General features: G+C 44.3%; 3 protein-coding genes across 4 annotated transcripts; 1 reads left to right on the forward strand and 2 right to left on the reverse strand.

Moving 5' to 3' along the window:
* The first annotated feature begins 2 nt into the window (after positions 1–2).
* On the forward strand, positions 3–14544 carry LOC147303141 (uncharacterized). Of its 2 annotated transcripts, XM_086279658.1 has the most exons (3): positions 3–328; positions 13587–13791; positions 13891–14544. In XM_086279658.1, exons 1-3 carry the CDS (start codon positions 275–277, stop codon positions 14127–14129), a joined length of 498 nt encoding a protein of 165 aa, XP_086135784.1. In that variant the 5' UTR covers positions 3–274; the 3' UTR covers positions 14130–14544. The 2 variants fall into 2 exon arrangements, with proteins under 2 accessions (XP_086135784.1, XP_086135783.1); XM_086279657.1 differs by having other exon boundaries at positions 13587–14544.
* LOC147303142 (uncharacterized) lies at positions 1008–11393 on the reverse strand. The gene is made up of 10 exons (XM_086279661.1): positions 11326–11393; positions 10367–10645; positions 7890–8138; positions 5260–5349; positions 4970–5074; positions 2511–2576; positions 2126–2203; positions 1969–2019; positions 1693–1761; positions 1008–1622 (listed from the first exon to the last, which is right to left on the reverse strand). Exons 1-10 carry the CDS (start codon positions 11384–11386, stop codon positions 1435–1437), a joined length of 1236 nt encoding a protein of 411 aa, XP_086135787.1. The 5' UTR covers positions 11387–11393; the 3' UTR covers positions 1008–1434.
* Positions 14545–18119: 3575 nt separating the features above from the next.
* Positions 18120–21020, reverse strand: LOC147303143 (uncharacterized). Its single transcript, XM_086279660.1, has 2 exons — positions 20892–21020; positions 18120–19292 (listed from the first exon to the last, which is right to left on the reverse strand). The coding sequence occupies exons 1-2, from the start codon at positions 20962–20964 to the stop codon at positions 18931–18933; spliced, it is 435 nt and encodes a 144-aa protein (XP_086135786.1). The 5' UTR covers positions 20965–21020; the 3' UTR covers positions 18120–18930.
* Between the last annotated feature and the right edge of the window lie 854 nt (positions 21021–21874).

The following is a 21874-nucleotide window of genomic DNA, read 5'->3' on the forward strand; positions in this document are numbered from 1 at the left end:
TTTACAAACACAAACTTGTTTGTGGGTAACAGGTAACAGATGCTCCTTTTATAGTCTGTGAACATGTTTCAATGTTAACATTTAAATGGGGACATTTTTATGTTGTCGCTGACTGGAAACAGATACTCTGTCTTACTTACTCTGCAGACAGATCAACAAGCGTAAGGACTGACGACTCACAGAGGAGGCAAAGTGGTATCAGCTGGAAACTTGTGGTTTTAACCTGAGCTGCAGGAAGAACAAATACACACGGAAACCAAAGGATATTAATAACATGACAAGAAGCCATTTACACGTCACAACACGGAGTCCACCGAGTTCAGTGGAAGTGAGTATTTTTAAAGCTGTGTGTCAGAAACCACACTGATCAGTCACTCATTCAGATATTGATGAAGAAGCACTGGCAGCTAAAATCCTCTTCATCAGTTCTTCACTGAGAGCACCAGATCCATGAGGCTGGGCTCTACCACACCAGGTGAGACCCCAGGTGCAGGCTGTGTAAAGAGGCCACATAACAGCAGGCTGAAGGGTGTGTCTCGTCCCTTTACTGTGTCCGCTGTAACTGAGTGGATGTCTGTTGTTGTGACGCAGTGTGAAGATGAGTTCCAAGACTCAGGACTGCTGTGGTGGGGGCACCTGCTCACCCCCTCCCTCAGAACAACACATCACTCACGTAGGAATATCGATGGAGGGTTGTGGGCGGCGTAGGTCACAGTCGGTAGGGCCATTCACGTAGCCGTGCTGGCTGTAATGCGGCGACCTGGCCCTCTTTTTAATTACACTTTACTCATGATCTGCTTTTATGAGGCTTACAGTGCTGGTGCTGAAGAACAGAGCAGAGTGTAAAGATGTCTGAAGTTTAGGAGCAGGGATCCACCTGCCTCAGGCGAGCGTCTGGAGGAGCCTAACCTCAAAGATGAAGATCTGCATAGTTACATATATCCAAATCCCTCTGAAAAACAAACACTTATGATTTAACCAACAACGCTTTTATTTATTTAATCCAGGTAAAAAGTCTCATTGACATCTCTGTTCTCAGAGGCCGGGTCTCTGTTGGCATTCTCATTAGAATTACTTTGAGTAAACCTCCCAAACATGTAATCACCAATAATGGTTCATAAAAACATTCATTTGATGTCATTTAACATGATTAAAAAAGTCGCTCTGATGATGAATTCCACTGTAGAAACAGGCTCTAAAAACAATTTCATGACATTTTATTGCCTTAATTTCCTAAATGAATGTATTTACAGTTTTACAGCACACACACATCTGTACTGTTAACATGTTAAAAACATCAGAGCAACATTTCACCTGATGACAGCGTTCAGGACTGTTTGCTTTTTTTGTATTCATGTTTTCAGATTGTATTACGACTAACAGTAACACACACAGCTTTTCACAATAATTCAGAATAATCTCGACATATACATGTTACATGTTCCCATGAACATCTGTGCTGTGCAGACTGTTCCTGACAGCAGGACATTCAGGTGAAGCTACACCGGTCCGGCCTGCTTCTTGGGTTTCTCCAGTAAGACATACGTGTTGTTGACGGGCTGTGAAGAACCTGTGGATCATAAACATCATCAGTCTGAGTGGGTTGTGTGTAACAAACACAGCTGTGCAGGTTTGGCGTGTTCACCATGAGTTTGTGTAAAATGAGGTGCTGAGTGGCAGCTCAGGTGTTACCGGTCGTGTTTCCAGTCCGTGGCAGCTCAGCGATGGTGTCGTATGTGGCATCACTGTGGTCTGATCCTCCTGTTAAAATGTTTATCAAATAGTCTTCATCAGATCCAAGTAACAGTCCAGTTTTAAGCTGTTACACACAACAAATCAACATTTTCAGCTTTAGAAGACACCAGATCCAAAAGTTTGATCACACAAAATAATTTTGGGTTATCCAAAAATAACTCACGTGTGGCTCTTTTAGTACCCGTCCAAATCAGAAGCAAGAATTAAAGTTACCTTTATTATTTCCAGCATGGAAAGTGGAAGCAGTCAAGGAATGTGGAAAATCTGTAAATGAAATATTTTGATTAGATGCAGCATGAAGGTGGAAGGAGATGAAGTGTCAGCAGAAGGTTTGCTTAGATCATGTGACTGTGAATGTTCAGTGCAGCACAGGTGTTACTGGTGTCGTTTCCAGTCTGTGGCAGCTCAGCGATGGTGTCGTATGTGGCATCACTGTGGTTTGATCCTCCTGTCAACAACAAGTCTCAGTAAGAGTTTGCATCATTTTTACTTGTGTTCATATTCACAGTGTTCAGTGACATGATGAGTAAAAAGAATTTGTGTGTGGACTTAGCCAAAAAATACGTGTGAAACTCTGCACTCAAGTTTCAAGTTACAAGTACGAATTTTGACCCTGTTTTTCTTCCTTTCATCTGATTGGCCAATGTCAATCACAAATGTAACTATCCAATCAGAGAACAGATGGGTTTGGCTGTCGGAGCGGCGCTTTTTTGAACTGCAGGTCCTTCAAACTGTCACAGCTGCTTCACTCTCACCATTTATAAGATGAAGTTCTGCTCCAGCTGGTATCTCATCATAGACGTGGAGCTGTTCGTCAGTCCCTGCAGACAGATCAGAGTCAGCTCCTGCTTTAAAGTTTAAAACACGCTGCCTGTGATGACGTCTAGCTGTGACAGCATTATTAACAATCTTTTAGCTGTTAGACCTCCTCGACGTGTAGAGCCCCAAGAGAGCGCTCAGATCCTCTAACCAACTGCTCTTAGTGCAACAAAGGCCCCGACGGTGACCGAGGTGACCGAGCTTTTGCAATTGCCGCACCCAAACTCTGGAATAATCTTCCTGTCGATGTCCGCATGTCAGATTCCATTCAATCGTTTAAATCACGCTTAAAAACTCACCTGTTCCATCGAGCTTCTGAAACAAATTGGCTTGGACTTCCAGCTGGTCTGCATCTGTGCCGTGCAACTGTAACTATAACTGCTTTTAATGGTTATTAACTGTTTTTGTTGCCTTTGTTGTAATCTGCTTTGCTACCTCGTGTTTGATGGACACTGTCCTTTTTAAATGTGCTATAATAATAAATATTGATTGATTGATTGGTTTAGCTAATGACACTGATCTAGAATTTGATAAACCTGCTCTTATCTTAAAAGTACCAAAACACAGTGTGACTGCAGCTGTGAGCAAATGCTTTACTTTGACAGGCTGATGAACAGAAGAGGACACATGTCACACAGATGTCAGCATTTACAGCAGCACCTCTGCTCATAATTGTACGTGTGGACTGAAAAAGCCTTTTCTGGTCCTGTAATCTATGCTGTTCCAACGGTGGATGTTCATGATATTCAATAACCCTGTGAGCTAAAAGCCCAGGCTTCACTCTGCTCTGAAACACTCTTATTCACAGGAGGCTGACCAGTAAGAACGGCTTGTTTCACACAGAGCATGAAGTGAGCAGCTGCAGACGGGCAGTCATCCGAAACTACTCAGTCCAGGAATCCAGCAGTCTGAGGGGGCACCGCTAAACTGTGATGTGTCCTGACCTGTTACCTACAGGTCGTGACTCAAAAGTGAGGCTGAGATTAAACTTTCTAAAAATCTAATTTATGAGATTAAATAAATTGTGTGAATGGAATCAAGGCAGAGCTGAAAAGAAGCAGGAAAATAGAAAAAACAAGGAACACCAAGAAAAGAAAAGCATCAAAACTGAGTCACATTTTAAAGTTTTACAGTGTCGAGTGTTGGAGGCAGACTGCTCCAAAGTGCAGAACCACCACAGCAAAGGCCCAGTCTCCTCTGCTTCGACCAGCATCAGAGATGTGTTAGGACAGAGGTGTTACGTCAGGACAGGCAAATCTAAGAACAGACATGAATGAAAAAACAAACCAAAGCGATCTCTCCTCTCAGAGCTCCTTGGTTTGTACATACATCCTTTGAATTACTGCCATCTTGTGGCCACAGCTGGCTACTGTCACTAAAAGCTGCACTTATTTCAGACTCGTAGCAAAGTGTGTCAGTGGGCGTCTGTCTGTCCTGCTCACACTGAATGAAGCTGCAGCTTTTCCCGTGTGCACATTTACATTGTGTTTAAACTGCTGTGACTTTAACAGTAAACTGATGGGAGAGCAGCATGAGAGGCAAGCTGCTGCTTCACTGTTCTGAGGTCAGTTACTACCTGCACCAGCTAGCATTAGCTGATTGCTGTGTGTAATGTAGGACCTTAAACAGAATATAAAGTATTTAAGATGTACTTAATATTCTGGGGTAATAAAGTAGGTATTTATTTAACTGTGGCAGTACTTAGATTTTACAATTCTTCAGCCAGGAAGGAGTGCAGTATGTTTTAATCTTATTGAATTTATCTTGTTAAATAGGTAAACAGTGGAGGAGGATCCTTTGTTTGCATGTGTAATTGGGGTTGGGGTGGTGGGGGGCATCGCTTCTGCTTGCCTGTCTGTAAAAGTCGATCCTAAAACGTACTGGAAGCCATAACGGGGGAAGTATGGTCTCGTTTACGTGTGCCTGTCAGACGTCGAGCTTCTTCTTTCTCAATAAGTTACAGAAGACAAAGCAGAGCCCGGCTGATGCCATTTGTTATTACATGAATCTCATTCCATAGCAGACCAGCTGGGATGCAGCACCCAGCGGGTGCAGACAACACTGTGGTGGGAAGCTGCCGTGAATGTCATAGAAGTTGGTAACAGAGGTCAGATACAACCTGAATCCACTGGTGGAGAGGTTCAAAGGAGATCCTGAATAAAACCGAAGACAGTCCATCGAAGAAGGAACGAGGAACAGCTGTTAGGAAGTCACTACATAGTTTTTAAACCTCACTGATACGTCTCCTGTGACCTTTCTGATTTCTTCAAAAGAACCGAGTGAAGGAAGCTAAACTGGACCACAGCAGATATGTGAGAATGATGCGACTAACATGTCTAAACCAATGAATAAGTCATGTAAACCACAGATTCTGGTCATGTTTCTCTTTACTCACCTCGTCTGCTGGACCTGCATCTCCACATGAAGCAGGCAGTGATGAGGATGAAGATGGAGAGAAGAAGAAGACCAGTTCCTATCAGGAAACTCTGCACTGGAAAAGCTGGACAAGGTCAGAGTGATGAACACGGATCATGCATCACATACATGGACTCTCTGTAATATTTAATATATAAACACATCAGACCTCACTCTAAAGGTCATTTATGCTACAGGCCAGAAGAGATGAACATGTTTACATTTAAATCTGTTCAACTGCACTCGTTAGATTCTTTGATGCAATCATACCTGATGGAGCATCGGGGGGTGATGCAGGTGTTACTGATGCTGTATGAGTTGTAGCAGTAGGTGGTGTTTTTGTTGTTGTTGTCTTATTATCTTAAGTACAGAAAAAAGAAAATGTAGATACATAAAAAATAACAGCTTAAAAATCAACGATTGAACTTTAAATATACGAGTTGGTTAAAAACAAACTCCACATACAAACAAAGTAAAAAACTGAACTGAAGAATTTCACATAACATCTTGTGATTTGTGAACAATGATTGGATGCTGTCTGACTGATGCTGATTAATGTCACGCGGTGAAGCTGACATGTTTTAACTTTGTGTTTTTAAGCATTTGTGCATGAGTTGCTGTGTTTCATCGTTTTTAATCTTTAATAATGTACAGTGTTTTATTCGTACAGTTTCATTGCATGCTTTTATTGTGTATATTGTTGACGTGTTGCCGGAAGACTTCCAGGCATGCCAGTTAAGACTGTGACCAATCAGGGTTTGCCTTGGCCACCGTAGGCCAATAAGAGGACCTGGCGGGGCAGATGAAGGGGGCTAGAGGTAGAGCATGAGAGACTGCAGCAGCGACATGGCGGGATAGCCGGTGGTTGGCGACTGTTGCAGAGAGCGGCAGAAAACAGAGGAAACTCTACAAAAACATTTCTGTGTTACCCTAAAGCAGATGACTTGTAATCTGGAGAGGAAATGGCGTGTCACAAATCTAGAGGATCATCATTTAGCCTGGAGAAATAGTTTGTTACTTTATAAGAAAGCCCTCCGCAAAGCCAGAACATCTTACTATTCATCACTGATTGAAGAAAATAAGAACAACCCCAGGTTTCTCTTCACACACTGAGGTTAATTATGGAGTTCCACAGGGTTCAGTGCTAGGACCAATTCTGTTTACATTATACATGCTTCCCTTAGGCAGCATCATTAGAAGACATAGCATACATTTACACTGCTATGCTGATGACACCCAGCTCTATCTGTCCATGAAGCCAGATAACACACACCAATGAGTTAAACTGCAGGAATGTCTTAAAGACATAAAGACCTGGATGGCCGCTAACTTTCTGCTTCTTAATCCAGATCAAACTGAGGTTATTGTACTCGGCCCTGAAAATCTTAGAAATATGGTATCTAACCAGATCCTTACTCTGGATGGCATTACCTTGGCCTCCAGTAACACTGTGAGGAACCTTGGAGTCATTTTTGACCAGGACATGTCCTTCAATGCACATATTAAACAAATATGTAAGACTGCTTTCTTCCATTTGTGCAACATCTCTAAAGTTAGAAATATCCTGTCTCAGAGTGACGCTGAAAAACTAGTTCATGCATTTATTACTTCCAGGCTGGACGACTGCAATTCATTATTATCAGGATGTCCTAAAAACTCCCTGAAAAGCCTTCAGCTGATCCAAAATGCTGCAGCAAGAGTCCTGACAGGGACTAGAAAGAGAGAGCAGATTTCTCCTGTTTTGGCTTCCTGTTAAATCCAGAATTCAAAATCCTGCTCCTCACATACAAGGTCTTAAATAATCAGGCCCCATCTTATCTTAATGACCTTGTAGTACCATATCACCCTATTAGAGCACTTGGCTCTCGCTCTGCAGGCCTACTTGTTGTTCCTAGAGTATTTAAAAGTAGAATGGGAGGCAGAGCCTTCAGTTTTCAGGCCCCTCTTCTGTGGAACCAGCTTCCAGTTTGGATTCAGGAGACAGACACTATCTCTACTTTCAAGATTAGGCTTAAAACTTTCCTTTTTGCTAAAGCATATAGTTAGGGCTGGACCAGGTGACCCTGAATCCTCCCTTAGTTATGCTGCAATAGACGTACGCTGCCGGGGATTCCCATGATGCATTGAGTTTTTCCTTTCCAGTCACCTTTCTCACTCACTATGTGTTAACAGACCTCTCTGCATTGAATCATACCTGTTATTAATCTCTGTCTCTCTTCCACAGCATGTCTTTATCCTGTCTTCCTTCTCTCACCCCAACCAATCACAGCAGATGGCCCCGCCCCTCCCTGAGCCTGGTTCTGCCGGAGGTTTCTTCCTGTTAAAAGGGAGTTTTTCCTTCCCACTGTTGCCAAAGTGCTGCTCATAGGGGGTCATATGATTGTTGGGTTTTTCTCTGTATCTATGAAGCGACTTGAGGCGACTTTTGTTGTGGTTTGGCGCTATATAAATACAATTGAATTGAATTGAATTGGAGCATCGGGGGGTGATGCAGGTGTTACTGATGCTTTATGAGTTGTTGCAGTAGTTGTTGTTGTTGTAGTAGGTGGTGGTGGTGTGGTAGTTGATGTTGTTGTTGTCTTATTATCTTTAATAATGTACAGTGTTTTATTCGTACAGTTTCATTGCATGCTTTTATTGTGTATATTGTTGACGTGTTGCCGGAAGACTTCCAGGCATGCCAGTTAAGACTGTGACCAATCAGGGTTCGCCCTTGGCCACCGTAGGTCAATAAGAGGACCTGGCGGGGCAGATGAAGGGGGCTAGAGGTAGAGCATGAGAGACTGCAGCAGCGACACGGCGGGATAGCCGGTGGTCGGCGACTGTTGCAGAGAGCGGCAGAAAACAGAGGAAACTCTACAAAAACATTTCTGTGTTACTTTTGGGTTCATGTGTCTCACCTCTGTCAGATCTCTGTCCTTTGGTCACATTCAGATAAGCAGCTGGTTCTCCATCACAGTAGTACAGTCCAGAGTCAGCAGGCTCAGCTTCTCTTATACGTAATGTTGTGTCCTCCGTGGAAACAGAAATCCTTCCTTCATTTATTTCTCCAGAGTCTCGTCTCCACGTGGGAACAGCTGATCCTCCAGCATCATGAGAACAGTTCAGAGTGATGCTGCTCCTCTCTGCAACACTCACTATTGTTGTTCCTGTGAAGAATTAATGACATTTATCATTAAAGTGATTCTTTCCAACGTGCTGATTGGTTTAAAGGTGGACGTCAACAGGAAAGAGGAGGACAGGGAGCACAGAGAGGGCTGCAGCCGACAGCGTTCATTGTTTTCACTGTTTCACTTCATCCATTTCTATTTATCTGTTTCCATCAAACTGGAGCTCAGGCAGCAACAACAGCACAGACAGACACGAGTCCACACAGTATATCTGCGCACTGCCCCCTGGTGGCAGCACACAGCTACTACAGGCTGTGTGAAGCTGGCCCGAGCCGCCACTTCAAACAGGAAGTCTGCGCTCTGACTTGATAACTCGGTGATGATACCTAGTGATGGGTACCAGTTCTGACATAAACGGTAGTAACCAGACCGAAAAGCAGCGCACATTTCGGTGCTTTATTTTTTTTTTCCTGAGATGTGATACACTTTAGATTCTAGCCAATCATTTTACGTTTCCGAGGATAGTAGGCGGGTCCAGGTACGTGCGTTCTTTTAGAGCAGAGCTATAGATTAAATGTCCAAGGCGAAGCGGTCAAAAGTCTGGCTGTACTTCACAGCAAAAGATGCAAACTCAGCAGCAACAAGTGCTTTAAGCTGATACTGTGATACTGTCAAAGGAGGTAACTCCTCGAATCCGATGAAACACCTGGCGACACATAGCGTTTTTTTTTGTTTTTTTTTTAAAGCCGAGAAATGCGCCGTATTTGATAGCTTGCTGCGAGACCTCACACCGAGCACATCTACTGCGGGTGTGGTGCCTGTTATCAGACCCGGAGTTAGCAACATCCCCCAAAAACCCGAAGAGGAGAGTCCTGGCCCCTAGCCCTGCCAGTGTAGCAGAAATGATGAGGATGATGATGCAGCAGCAGCCGTTCTTCTCTGCGTGAGTAGCTTAATGTTGTTCGTGTGTAATTTACGTTGAGTAGGCTAACCACATTATTACATTAATGCATGTAAGGTGAACTAGCAAACATCATCATAGCTACATGCGGCTGTCTTCTTGTTTGATGGCAGATGCTCCCTTCACCCTGGCCAAAAAGGCTAAAATGACCAAAGAAAAAGAGGGAAACAGTTAAACATGAGAGGTTTAGGACAAAGTTTGTGTTTTTTCCATTGTTTAAGCTTCCAGCCAAGAGTGATGCCATATATGCCCCATAGCTGCAGAAAAGGCTAACATTGTTATCTTTTTACAAAAAAACAGTTAAACATGAGAGGTTTTTGGACAAAGTTTGGGTTTTCCATTGTTTAAGCACCGGCACCGTTTCAAACGTACCGGTTTGGCACCAGTATTGGATAAAACCTAAACGATACCCATCCCTAATGATACCGGTTATCTCTGCTAGGGTTTTAGGTTTCTGATGTTGAAGACAGAATGACATCATCAACATAAAGTCGGTCACTGCACAAAAACCCAAAAATGCTTCAGTGTGATCATGGTAAATGGCCTGTATTTATATAGCGCTTTACTAGTCCCTAAGGACCCCAAAGCGCTTTACACATCCAGTCATCCACACATTCACACACAGGTGATGGCAGCTACATTGTAGCCACAGCCACCCTGGGGCGCACTGACAGAGGCGAGGCTGCCGGACACTGGCGCCACCGGGCCCTCTGACCACCACCAGTAGGCAACGGGTGAAGTGACTTGCCCAAGGACACAACGACCGAGACTGTCCAAGCCGGGGCTCGAACCAGCAACCTTCAGATTACAAGACGAACTCCCAACTCTTGCGCCACGAATCATCATATCAGCTGAAGTTCAGATACACTGTGGTTTGAGTTTACAGAGAGCTGTAGCTCAGGTGGCAGAGCAGGTCAGCCACTAATCAAAAGGTCGGTGGTTCGATCCCAGGCTGCCTCCTTGGGGAAGATACTAACCCCATGTTTGCCTACTGGTGGTGGTCAGAGGGCCCGGTGGTGCCAGTGTCCGGCAGCCTCGCCTCTGTCAGTGCGCCCCAGGGTGGCTGTGGCTACAATGTAGCTGCCATCACCAGTGTGTGAAGGACTGAATGTAGTGTAAAGCACTTTGGGGTCCTTAGGGACTGAGTAAAGCGCTGTACAAATACAGACCATTTACCATTATTATGTAGCTGCTGGTTATTTGATGTTTGCAGATAAATGTTGTTGTAAAAGTGTTTAAAATATGTTTGCATGTCACCAGTAACAGAGATGGATTTTAAACAGAAAATAGAAAAACATGATGTTACCTGATGGGATCACTGTCAGCTCCACAGCTGCTTCATGGTCACAGAAGTATCTGCCAGAGTCTGAGGGAGCAGCTCTGAGGACGATCAGAGACCTGTCAGCCAGTGAACTGTATCGTTTCTGTGGATCATTGATGTGTTTTGTAGTTTTGTCTCCATCAGCTGTAAGTATGTCAGCTCTGCTTCCTCCACTCTCTCTGCTCCACCTCACTCCACCCTCCACAGAGTGAGGACAGCGCAGAGTGATCCGCGTCCCCTCCTTAACTCCTTCATGGGTCAAACCTGCAAAAACAAACAGTTTTCAGAATCACATAAACCTTCAGATGCTGTGGACACACAGTAACATCACACGTCTAGACTGACATTAACTGGAGCGTTCCTTAATGCTTTGATCCCAAAGTTTCATGAAGTTAAACTTTGTTACATGATCAGTGAAGGAAGAATTTCAAAGCTGCCAATCATCCAAGATTCATATACAGAACTAAAAATCACCAACCAGGCCGATATCTGACAGAGTAACAGCACAAGCATGATTTCTGTCCACTGTGGTCAGACTGTCTGTAGTCTGAAGCTTCTTTGAAGGATGTGAGGCTGGAAATGGAGCGGCACCGACATGTCACTCAGCTGTTTTAGGACTGATGTTTCATGATCGCAGCTTCAATCAGGAAACACTAATTTCCTGATTGGAGGTTGAACTGTCGTATGAAGCACTCAGTCTTTTCTAACGTTTTATAGTCCGAACAAAATGGCTTCGTTCATCTGTAAAATAACTGAGGGATAATTTTATGACAGATTTACAGTCAGTGAGATAAAAACTGTGACACGACGCGTCGCACACTTTGAGCTGCGGTCACACCTTTATCCAAGCACACAGTCTCACACTGAACTTCACAGCTTTTATTATCTGAGTCTCATATGTAAACTATAAATATGTAAATGTGAATAGAGTGAAAGAGTCTCACCTGCAGCGACATTAGAGCCCAGAGTGCAGGCCAACAGGCAGCAGAAGATGTTCACCTTCATCCTCACACAGTGCGAAGTGTCTGAACAGTTCCTGTGTGATCTGAGAGCAGGAACTGAACACGTCTGTTCTTCCTCCTGCTGCTCGTAACCACACAGCCTGCCTTACAGACACAAACTTGTTTGTGGGTAAGAGGTAACAGATGCTCTTTTTATAGTCTATGAACATGTTTCAATGTTAACATTTAAATGGGGACATTTTTATGTTGTCGTTGACTGGAAACAGATACTCGTTAAAACCAGCGCCTTAAATCATTATGGACCCAAATCACAGACTGTATATAAAAGATGGGGAAGTTTGAAGAAGCCCTTGTGGTTTCAAACTCTTTAAAACCGCATTATTTATATCAGCCACCAGGGGGCGACTCCTGTGAAGCGTATGGGGACCCCAGTAAACGCTTTACACATAACTTTAGTGTTTCTATGAATAACTTTTAATTCAATTCAGTTTATATGGAACCAATTCAGAACAACTGCTTCAGCAGGCTTCGTAAAAGAAAGACGCAGAGAAAACTTCAAGCATCAGATTCAAGTCTGTTTCATTTGTGATGAAGCAGCTACGCTCCATCATGTGACTGACAAGCATTTAGTCAACGTGACTGCAGCGTAGCTTGATTGCACCGATCACAGTAGAAGCAGCCATGTCCATCATTCATATACAGTCTATGTGACTCTGGACACAAGCTAGAGGAAACGGTAAATGCACCAGAGCCCTGCAGACTGGTGCAGGTTTCAACTAGCACCTGCACACACACACACACACACACACACACACACACACACACACACACACACACACACACACACACACACAGCAGGAACATTAATATGCACGAATGTTTGCTTCCACTTCCTGCTGACGATGGACCTGATAACTATTCTTTCTTCAACATGAGCAGCAGCTCATCAGAAACTCTGTCTCTAGACTCCACAGTCCTGACGTCCTGCTTCTTTAATGTTTGAACGCGATATGACTTTGCGTTTATAGCGCCTCCATTTCCTCCCGTGTCCCACCGTACTTCCTGTTTTATTTTGTTAGTTTCCTGCAGTGCATTCTCATCTTCATGCTGCTTTGTCAGATGCATGTCACAATTATGCTAATTGTTTGGTGCTCGTGGATCAGCAGCCGCTGTGAGATAACTGCTTCAGTTTATAGACACACTGTGTAAAGCCTGGCACGCATGCCTGTGCACGCCCACAGTGGGTAGCTGTGGGTGAGCCGTAGGGCCGTGTGTGAGCAAACCCCTGAACGCGCCCTCACAGGGTCGACAGCAAGTACCCTAGCTTTTGCAAGCTCCACATTAGTTTTACTCTGCAGGACCCCGTCATCGTCTCTGGCTCACCCACAGTGGGTTTGCTGAGAGGAAACACATATAACACAAAGGGTTTTTGTAGAAGAGTACATGTTTGACTCCCCTGGTTTGAGTGTGCAAGGAAACAGAAGTCCCTTTCTGCTAATATCAAGAAGCACAATTGGTGTAAAAATCTGCCAAATCGACTGTGTGGTGACGCCCTTATGTGGGAGTGGCTAAAAGTAAAAAAACAAACAAAAACAGGCCCACAGTGGGCAAGATTCAAGATTCTTAATTTGCCACATGCATAAGTACAACATGCAGTGAAATGTCTCCTGACACGCTCCTCGACTGTGCAAAGGGGAGGGAAGGGTCTGGCGTTATTTTCGTGCCACTATTCTGAGCGCACGTAAAAAAAGTTTGCAGGTGCAAGTGTTGCATTTTGAGGAGAAATTTATTTTGAGCAGAGAAAAGCTGAATCTGAGTGAACAAAATTCATTGCTGCGTGCACCTGTTTGGTTTCCCAGTGTGTGAGGTGGCTCTTACGAACTGGGAAAACACCTGTTGTGTGACAGGAAGTTGTGGCAGGACTTTTATTTTGAAAATCGACGTGAGTTTACGGTGAACTGCTTCTGGGATGCTTCTGGCCAGCAGTGCTCTGAGTTGGTGTGATCGGCCCTTGCTTCTTTCTGATTGGCTGGCCCACCGTTCAGCCTGCTGTGTGTTTGCGTTCCCGTCTCTTCCCGAATGCTCTGTGCAACATCATGACTCAGTCTATGTTTGTGTGAAGGCAGTGACTGATTTACCTGCTAACTGTTAACAAATTCACATTTTTAAACCACAGTCTTGTACTTTATTTCGTTGTACATGTGCAATGACAATAAAGGCCTCTTCTATTCTGTTCTATTCAGAGGAAGTTGCAGAAAAACACATATGTGTGGATTCTGTTCATAGACTATAGCTCCGCCTTCAACACCATCATACCATCCAGACTTGTCATGAAACTCTGTGACCTGAACATCGGCTCCTCCCTGTGCAGCTGGATCCTGGACTTCCTGACAGCCAGACCTCGGGTGGTTCGCATCGGCAGCATCACCTCATCCACACTCAGCACAGGTGCCCCCCATGGATGTGTGCTCAGCCCCCTGCTGTACACCCTGTTCACCCACGACTGTACAGCAACACACAGCTCCAACACCATCATCCAATTTGCAGATGACACCACCATCATCAGCTGCATTTCTGATGGAGATGAGACGGCATACAGGGCAGAGGTGAGAGCCCCGACATCACGGCGCCGCGACAACAACCTGCTGCTCAACGTCAGCAAAACCAGGAGCTCATCGTGGATTACAGCAGACTGCAGAGAGGAGGCCACACCCCCATCCACATCGAAGGAGCAGAGGTGGAGAGAGTCAGCTGCTTCAGAGGCATCAACATCAGCGAGGATCTGAGCTGGTCACAACATGTTGGTGTGATCACAAGAGCAGCAAGACAGCGGCTCTTCTTCCTGCGGCGCCTGAGAAGATTCAGCATGAACCCCAGAATTATTATTTTTTTAAATATAATAAAAACTTCTGTCGATGCACCATTGATGCAGCTGTAATACTCTGGACTGCAAAGCTCTGCAGAGGGTGGTGAGGTCAGCACAGCATCACCAGGACTGAACGTGCAGCCATGCAGCATCTCTGCAGACAGCGCTGCATGAGGACGACGCAGGCGGCTCAGGAGCATCCAGACCCGCACTACCACACACAGGGACAGTTTTTACCCACAAGCCTTCAGGCTTTTGAACTGCTGACATTCGATACACACCATTACAAACTACTGGACTCTACACACTGTCATTTTAAACAATGCCACTTTAAATCCTCACTGCACAGTTTTTGCACAAACTGTAAATATTAAACTATTAACATTTTAATACTTTCAGGCTTTTTTATTTTAATATTATTATTTTCTTTAACACACCTGTATACTTCCTATATGTCCGTGTAAAGTTGGGGAACACAAGTGTAAGAATTTCATTGCGGGCAGTGTTTGTCACAGCTGGCGCAGCAGTGGTCTGGTGTGTGGGAAAAAGGACTCGCATGCAGTTACAGAGATGCGATGGAGATTTATTATAAATGACAGAACACAAAGTGGCAAAAACAGAACTTAATAATAATCCAAACTGGGAGAAACTAAACTATAGAACAGCAAACCTGAACACGAAGGGAGGACAGCAGGGAGAGCACACAGTGGATTCACAGACAGTAACGAGCACACCCATACACACAGAGGGACACTGGGAAATCACACACAGGTGGGAGACACAGCTGGACCTGATTAACCTGACGAGACAGAGGAACACTAACACCAGGGACCACCAGAGGGAGCACCAGCCCAGAATCCCAGAACGGTGGAAACCCAAAGAAAACACACAATAAGAGGCTGTAATGTTTGTGTCTCACTCTCGCCGCCCATGTCACCTGTACTTGTGCCTGCATAATGACGTGAAGAAATATTTATAAGAATTATTGTTCAAAAAATATATTTAATATGAAGGCAACAGGAAGTGTTACAGGCATTGCCCTAAAGCCTGATGGGCAGTGTAGTCCGAGCTGCAGGGAGGATGGACCCGTGATGTGTCTGTGAGTGAGGGAGAAAAAGGAAAAGTAGGAGCTGTCACTGAGCAGAAACGGGAGCTGGAAGCATGTAAATATAATAATAACCACAGCAGCCTGACGAGCCCAGCTGTAAGTAAGCTATTAAGACTCGACTGTACACCGTGTTCCTGTTTCCTCTGAAACAATAAGTCCCGTTGCAGCAGCCTTTCAACGCCTCTCTCTGTCTCTGCTAGCAAAGTTGACCCAGACAACAAAGTAAAGCTAGTTTTCAGCTACGAGCCGACACGAACCCGACGTATTAGCCAGAGGTCCCTTTACTACGCTTCGGAGCCGCTGACCTGTTTTATATACGCGTGGAATAGTTTTCTACACGAGATCGCTGCAAAAAGTGCAGCCTTACCTAATGTCCACCTACTGTTACTCATTTATATTATGATTTGAATCTAGCTGGTGTTGGTGTGGAGAGTAGCCTTCAGTAATAGTAATAAATCACATTCATGTAGCTGTAAAAAGCATGATCATATATTAAGTAATCCAAAGTATTCAGAATGTAATCTGTAATCTGTAATCTGTAGTGGGATACATTTTAACAGTAACCTTCCCATCACTGATTACAGGTACGTGTTGCTACACCGTTTTCTGTCATTGACAATGAAACTTGAAACAGTTTGCTGACGTCCGTGTGCACGATGGTGTTTCACAGCTACACTTCAAACTTCTTTCTCTCTGATGTGTGAACTATAAATAGAACGAGCTGGTTTGTGCTCTTTGCTGTGTGTTTTTGTGTTATTCCCTCTGACACTGATACTTGTTTGCACTGGTTAAAGGTCAGTGTGTATTAGGAGGACGCCTACAGCGTGAAACACAAACACGTTGCCACCAGAAGCACAGAAAGCATGAATTCCTGCTCTTATAGCTCCACTTAAACACTGCCATTCTGCTGCAGCAGCATCATTTGCATATGGCAGAAAGGCCTATGATGCTTTCAGTTGTTCTTTAGATGCAAAGAAAAACAGAAAGTTGTATCTGCCAGCAGCCTGAGCCGACAGCAACATGGCTAAATGATGTTCAGGGTCACATGATCACAGCCTCAACTACAAGCTCTACCAAAAAGGAACGTTTGACACGATCTTAGAGAGCGGATTAGTGTTTCACGTGTAGAAGAATTTCTTCTATTTCTGTATTATTCACATTATCTTATTGTATGATGCTTTGGTGCCACAAGGTTTTAGCCTCAGTCTCACACATACCTGCTGTTAACAGACGGCATCTCAGGAAGTTGGAGGGAAGCATTCACACAAAGACTCAGAGTGGGGGAAGAGTCTTTTGTCTCTCCAGCGACTGTGAGAGTTAGCAAGCGAGAGAAGAACTGAAGCTGTGACAACAGCTGTGCAGCCTTTTGTCCCTGTCGGGAGAAAACGTCTACAGTTTATTATTAGGTCTCTCTTGGAAATGAGATTTTTAATCTCAATGAGATTTTTTACCTGGATAAATAAAGGATTAATAAAAAAAAAATTATCTTTGGCTTATTTTCTGTGAGGGACATAAATCCACAAACATTTTCAATGACCTCATACTGTACCTCCCCCCACGCATTTACATTACATAGGTGTTCGGGTCCACTGGACCCAGGTCTAGTAAAAGTGTTGAAAGTGTAGGTCCTGTGTTCCCACACTCTGTCTTCCTCCTTTCTGGTGCTGCTGATAGTGTTTTCTTCCCCTCCCGCACAAAGTTGCAACATTATTGAAAATTCAGCTATCAACACGTGTGCTCTGACATTCCTGCACATTTATACTCTCTCTTGAGGGATCCAAATCTTATTTTCTCATACCCTGTCCCTCCTGCAAATTAGGGGCATAATACTATAAATAAGACTTTGCCAGTGTGGTTCTTTATCACAACTGATCAAGATGGCCAAAGATTATCTTCTGCGAGGGCCTTGCAATTGATTTTCGAAGAGAGAGGAGCTTCTGATGAAGTTGTAGAAGAAGAGGTTTCAGAATATGAGGATCACATTTCTGAATTTTCAGTCTGACAGTGACTTTGAAGAAGAGGATGAGGCTGAGCACCATTTAGTAACAAAACAAAGACGAGTACCCCATCTGCTGCCAGCTCCAGGACCAGAACAAGCCCACCAGACAACAAGTGAAGAAATATGGATGTCAATAACTGGTGAAATTGAATGGTCTTCTTGCCCAAGAAATGAGCCACCCTGCAGAGCTGTTACTGTGATAAGCCAGGGCCAACACGGCTGAAGTTACTCATGTGCAGGACATCAAGTCTTCATTTGAGCTTTTCATCCCAGATTCCATCCAGAAAATTATTCTGGATTTCAGTAATTTAGAAGGAAGGTGTGTTTTTGGAGAGTAGTGGAAGCAGATGGACCAAATTCATCTACAGGCCTACTTTGGGGTTCTTATCCTCGCAGGAGTTTTCAGGTCCAAAGGGGAATCCACAGAATCCCCGTGGGATGCAGAACTTTTCCGTGCATCAGTGTCTCTGGAAAACTTCCACAAAATTTCCAGGATTATCTGTTTTTAACCGAGACGACAGACCAGCTCGACGGCAGAGAGACAAGCTGGCTGCCATCAGGACAGTGTGGGATAGTCGGTGCACCACCTCCCCTGTTTCACAACCCTGGGCCTAATGTCACCATTGATGAGCAGCTGATCCCATCTAGTTGTGAAACATGTTGCTTCATGTGTAAATGTGTTGTCTTTCCACTCACTCCACTTGATTATAACTGATTTTATTTTTTTATAACATTTTATATATAAAAAAAAAAGAAACGAGAAGCACATTAATTCATAAATGCGATCTAACAAAGGCAAAGGGAAGAAATAACCGTGTTTGCTGTTCATATGTCTTGTTATTGGGATGAAGTAAACATCTGTTGAGTAATTTAACACAAAATTGTTTGATAGTGTTAGTTTGGAAAGCCAAACCTCTGGCGGGTCCACCAGACTCATGAACACTGGCTGAGTAACAAAAATACGAACACCACACAAGGGTTAAAATATAAAATTATTCAAACTGCATTTGTTGTTATTTTGAGGGAAATTACTGCTGAGTCACACGATGACACATTGTTGACACATTAACCACTCGACGGTTTTACTTTGGCGCCCTCCGGCGGTCATGTGGCATTAAAACCTTGTTGTGCAGCTGATACAGATGATTGGTTACTGCAGGATGGAACTATCCAATAGGGAGGCCTGTGTGATGTTCAAAGTATATCTATGGTGGTTTTCTACCTGCTGTGAGCTGTGAGCTGAAAACATTTATCATATTTATCTGAGCATCGGACTCTCAGGGTGGAGCGCTGATTTGGGGATGCAGTGTGTGAGTGAGAGCTACACAGCGCTGTATGAAACATTAATCACAGACTGACATTATTGTTTAATAAAAGGATTTATCTGATCCTCAAAATCTGTAAAACACAAATGTTTTGTTCAGTTTTGAACTCCAAAAATCCAACAAAAGTGAAGTGACGTTCCCATCAGAGCGTTCTTAATGCTTACAGTCTCAGAGGGAATGTTAAATATTGTTTTTGCTGCAGCAACACATATAATATTAACAGAAACACAGGATACTTTCAAATATACATTCATAAAAGTCTTAAATATATGGATGTGAGGCTGTAAAGTTATATTTGACTGAACGTCTGACCGATGGAGACAGTTTCCTTCACTTCTGTCGAGTTGTTGCTCACTCCTCTCTCTTTGCCACCTGATGGTGTCACCGTCAGCTCTGCAGCCAGCTCATTGTTACAGAAGTACTTTCCAGTCTCTGAGCGAGTGGCCTTGAAAACGTAGAGCGATTTATCTGCCAATGAGCTGAAGCGTTTGTGTGGGTCAGGAACGAGTCTGATGTCTCTGTCACCATCAACTACCAGCAGGTCAACCCTCCGTCCTTTGCTCTCTCTGCTCCACGTCACTTTACCCTCCACTGAGCCAGGACAGGGCAGAGCGATGGACTCCTTCTGTTGGATCACTCTCTGGATTATTCCTGTGAGACACAGCATGACATTAAATTATTACAGATGGAATTTGTAGCAATAATTCAATAGGAAAGTCCTGTTTACCTGGTGATGTTTAAGCAAGGACAACATTCATTTTGCTCTCAAAACTGAATTTTTTAAAATCTTAAATTATGAAGCAACCTGATTATGAATGGACTCAACGGTGATCCGTCCGTTTTTTCTGCTTAGGCCGGGTCGCGGGGGGCCAAGCAGAGAAGCCCAGGCCTCCCTCTCCTCAGCCACCTGCTTTCCCAGGAAAACACTAAGGCCAGCCGAGAGACATGATCTCTCCAGCGTATCCGGGTCTGCCCCAGGGCCTCCTCCCAGTTGGACAACACCTCACCCAGGAGGCGCCCACGAGGCATCCTTGTCAGATGCCCGAATGGGCTCCTTTTAATGTGGAGGAGCAGCAGCTCTACTCCTCACCCTATCTCTAAGGCAGAGGCCAGCCACACTCTGGAGGAAGCTCATTTCCGCTGCTCGTATCTGCGATCTTGTTCTTTTGGTCACTACCCCACAGCTCGTGACCATAAGTGAGAATAAGGATGTAGTACTTTCCTTTCTGGCACCTCAGCATAGACTTCCCCAGGAAAGCTGAGGAGTGTGATCTCCCTATAGTTGGAGCACACTTTCTTAAAGATGGGAACCATCACCCTGGTCTGCCAATCCAAAGGCACTGCCCCTGATCTCCACACATGCCAGCCAAGCGACCCCACCACATCCAGAGCCTTCAGGAATCAGGATGAATCTCATCCAGCCAGAGGCCCTGCCAGGAGCCGTCCTCGTCCCCAAACTCTGCTTCCTCTACAGAAGACGTGTCCGTGGGATTAAGGATTCCTTACACCACCTGACAATATCCCCAGTCGCAGTCAGCAGCACTCCCACCGCACTGTAAACAGTGCTGGTAGAGCACCGTCCCCCCCTCCCGGGTCGCCTGTCAGAATCTCTTGGAGGCAGTCTGAAAGCGTCTCCGAGCCTCTCTACTGGCCTCTCACCTTCACACTTTCTCAAATGATTTTCTTTTCTATTCTGACAGAAGTGCCCAAACATGCTGTGTCCATCAATCCTGAAAATTAAACAATATTTTCTTTAAAAATGCAGTCAACCCTGACCATTTCAGTTCTGCATGTGTGGTGTGAGGACTGAAACACAGCCCAGCTTAACAGGCAAAGTTGCAAACTGACATCCGTCTGAGGTGGGCTTTAGGTTTAGTTGTTGAATATCCTTCGTAGTACAGTCCACCCTGCAGCTGCACCAATCCAACATATCATTCAATATCTGCAACATGATGGACAATATGCAGAAACCACAGAACGACATTAAACACTAGTGCGCTGTCAGAAACCCTCGGTCTATATTCTGTGTTTTTCAATTCATAATCATCACAAAGGATAGATACGCTTTCAGGCTTCATCCATGGGAGGTTTGTGAAGCTCCAAGGGACCAAAATTCAAATATCTAATTATAATTTACACCATACAGGTGTCAAAGAAATGGTGAGCCTTTATGAATGAAGTTATGTGACAACTGCCAACGTTTACGTGTGTGTGTGTGTGTGGCTTGTAAAAGTATGAACAGCTCCTTACCTGCACTGCAGCCCAGAACGAAGACTAACAGGCAGCTGAAGACTTTCACCCTCATCCTGGCACAGAAGCACATGAAGCACCGAGACTAGAAATGACCGCTCGCTGCATCGCTCTGAGCTTTAAATACTCTGCTGTGTCCTCACACAAGAAGCCACAAAGTCTAAATGTCTTTTTATGGTCATAACAACTCATCTGCCTTCACGTCACTGTGTGAACACGTCACTGCCGGTAAACTCTGTAGGTTGGGCTGGAAGGTGGAAGGTGCTTTCCAACATTAGATCAGCTGTTAATAGTTTAGAGTCAGTGTGGTCAAACGTACAATATGACATTTCACAATGTGCTTATATTTTCCACTGTGCATTTATTCTGAGATCTTACTTCTCAGAATGTTTGTGGTTGAAATCTTCAGTCAGCTGTGACACAGATGATCTACGCTGAAAGGAAGAAAAGTGGGAAGGAAAAACTCCCATTGAACAGGAAGAAACCTCCATCAGAACCAAGCTCAGGGAGGGGCGGGGCCATCTCCTGAGACTGGTTCTGCTGAGACTGGTTGGGGTGAGGGGAGGAGCAAAGTAAAATAAGTAACATTTTATTATATACACCTTTCAAGATAAAATCACAAAGTGCTTCACAGAAGCTAGAACATAAAACAACATCAACCAAAGGCAAGTTTAAAAAGATGGGTTTTTAACAGTTTTTAACAGAACTGCCAGAGTCTACAGATCTCACATTCAGTGGAAGAGCTCCAGAGTCTGGGAGCCACAAAAACCAAATTCATGGGCTGCATCCTCCTGAGGCCGCATTTGTAGACCGATTACGTCACAGCGACGCGCCGAAGGCTGTCCAAATTCGTAGACTCCTCCGAATGCAGCCGACAAATGTGTCCTTCATTTCCCCGAATTTGAAGGATGGGTCGGATGGTTTAAAAGGACAAATACTTTCTAAAATAGAAAGACAATGATTATTTAAAAGATCTGTTAATA

This window comes from Aulonocara sp. 'chitande type north' Nkhata Bay, linkage group LG22 (assembly GCF_057382095.1).
Source record: "Aulonocara sp. 'chitande type north' Nkhata Bay isolate Kocher_YH1m ecotype deep benthic linkage group LG22, A_spYH_male_GT1.1, whole genome shotgun sequence".
Lineage (NCBI taxonomy): Eukaryota > Metazoa > Chordata > Actinopteri > Cichliformes > Cichlidae > Aulonocara > Aulonocara sp. 'chitande type north' Nkhata Bay.

Excerpts from the sequence above, each read along its gene's own strand:
- LOC147303141 (XM_086279657.1), top strand. The coding sequence starts at position 275 with ATGACAAGAAGCCATTTACACGTCACAACACGGAGTCCACCGAGTTCA. Across the intron at positions 329-13,586 it reads GTCCACCGAGTTCAGTGGAA|AGGAAGTTGCAGAAAAACAC; the intron begins GTGAGTATTTTT and ends TGTTCTATTCAG.
- LOC147303142 (XM_086279661.1), bottom strand. The coding sequence starts at position 11,386 with ATGAAGGTGAACATCTTCTGCTGCCTGTTGGCCTGCACTCTGGGCTCT. Across the intron at positions 8,139-10,366 it reads GCTGACAGTGATCCCATCAG|GAACAACAATAGTGAGTGTT; the intron begins GTAACATCATGT and ends AATTCTTCACAG. Across the intron at positions 2,020-2,125 it reads AAACGACACCAGTAACACCT|ATTTTCCACATTCCTTGACT; the intron begins GTGCTGCACTGA and ends TTTCATTTACAG.
- LOC147303143 (XM_086279660.1), bottom strand. The coding sequence starts at position 20,964 with ATGTGCTTCTGTGCCAGGATGAGGGTGAAAGTCTTCAGCTGCCTGTTA. Across the intron at positions 19,293-20,891 it reads CGTTCTGGGCTGCAGTGCAG|GAATAATCCAGAGAGTGATC; the intron begins GTAAGGAGCTGT and ends TGTGTCTCACAG.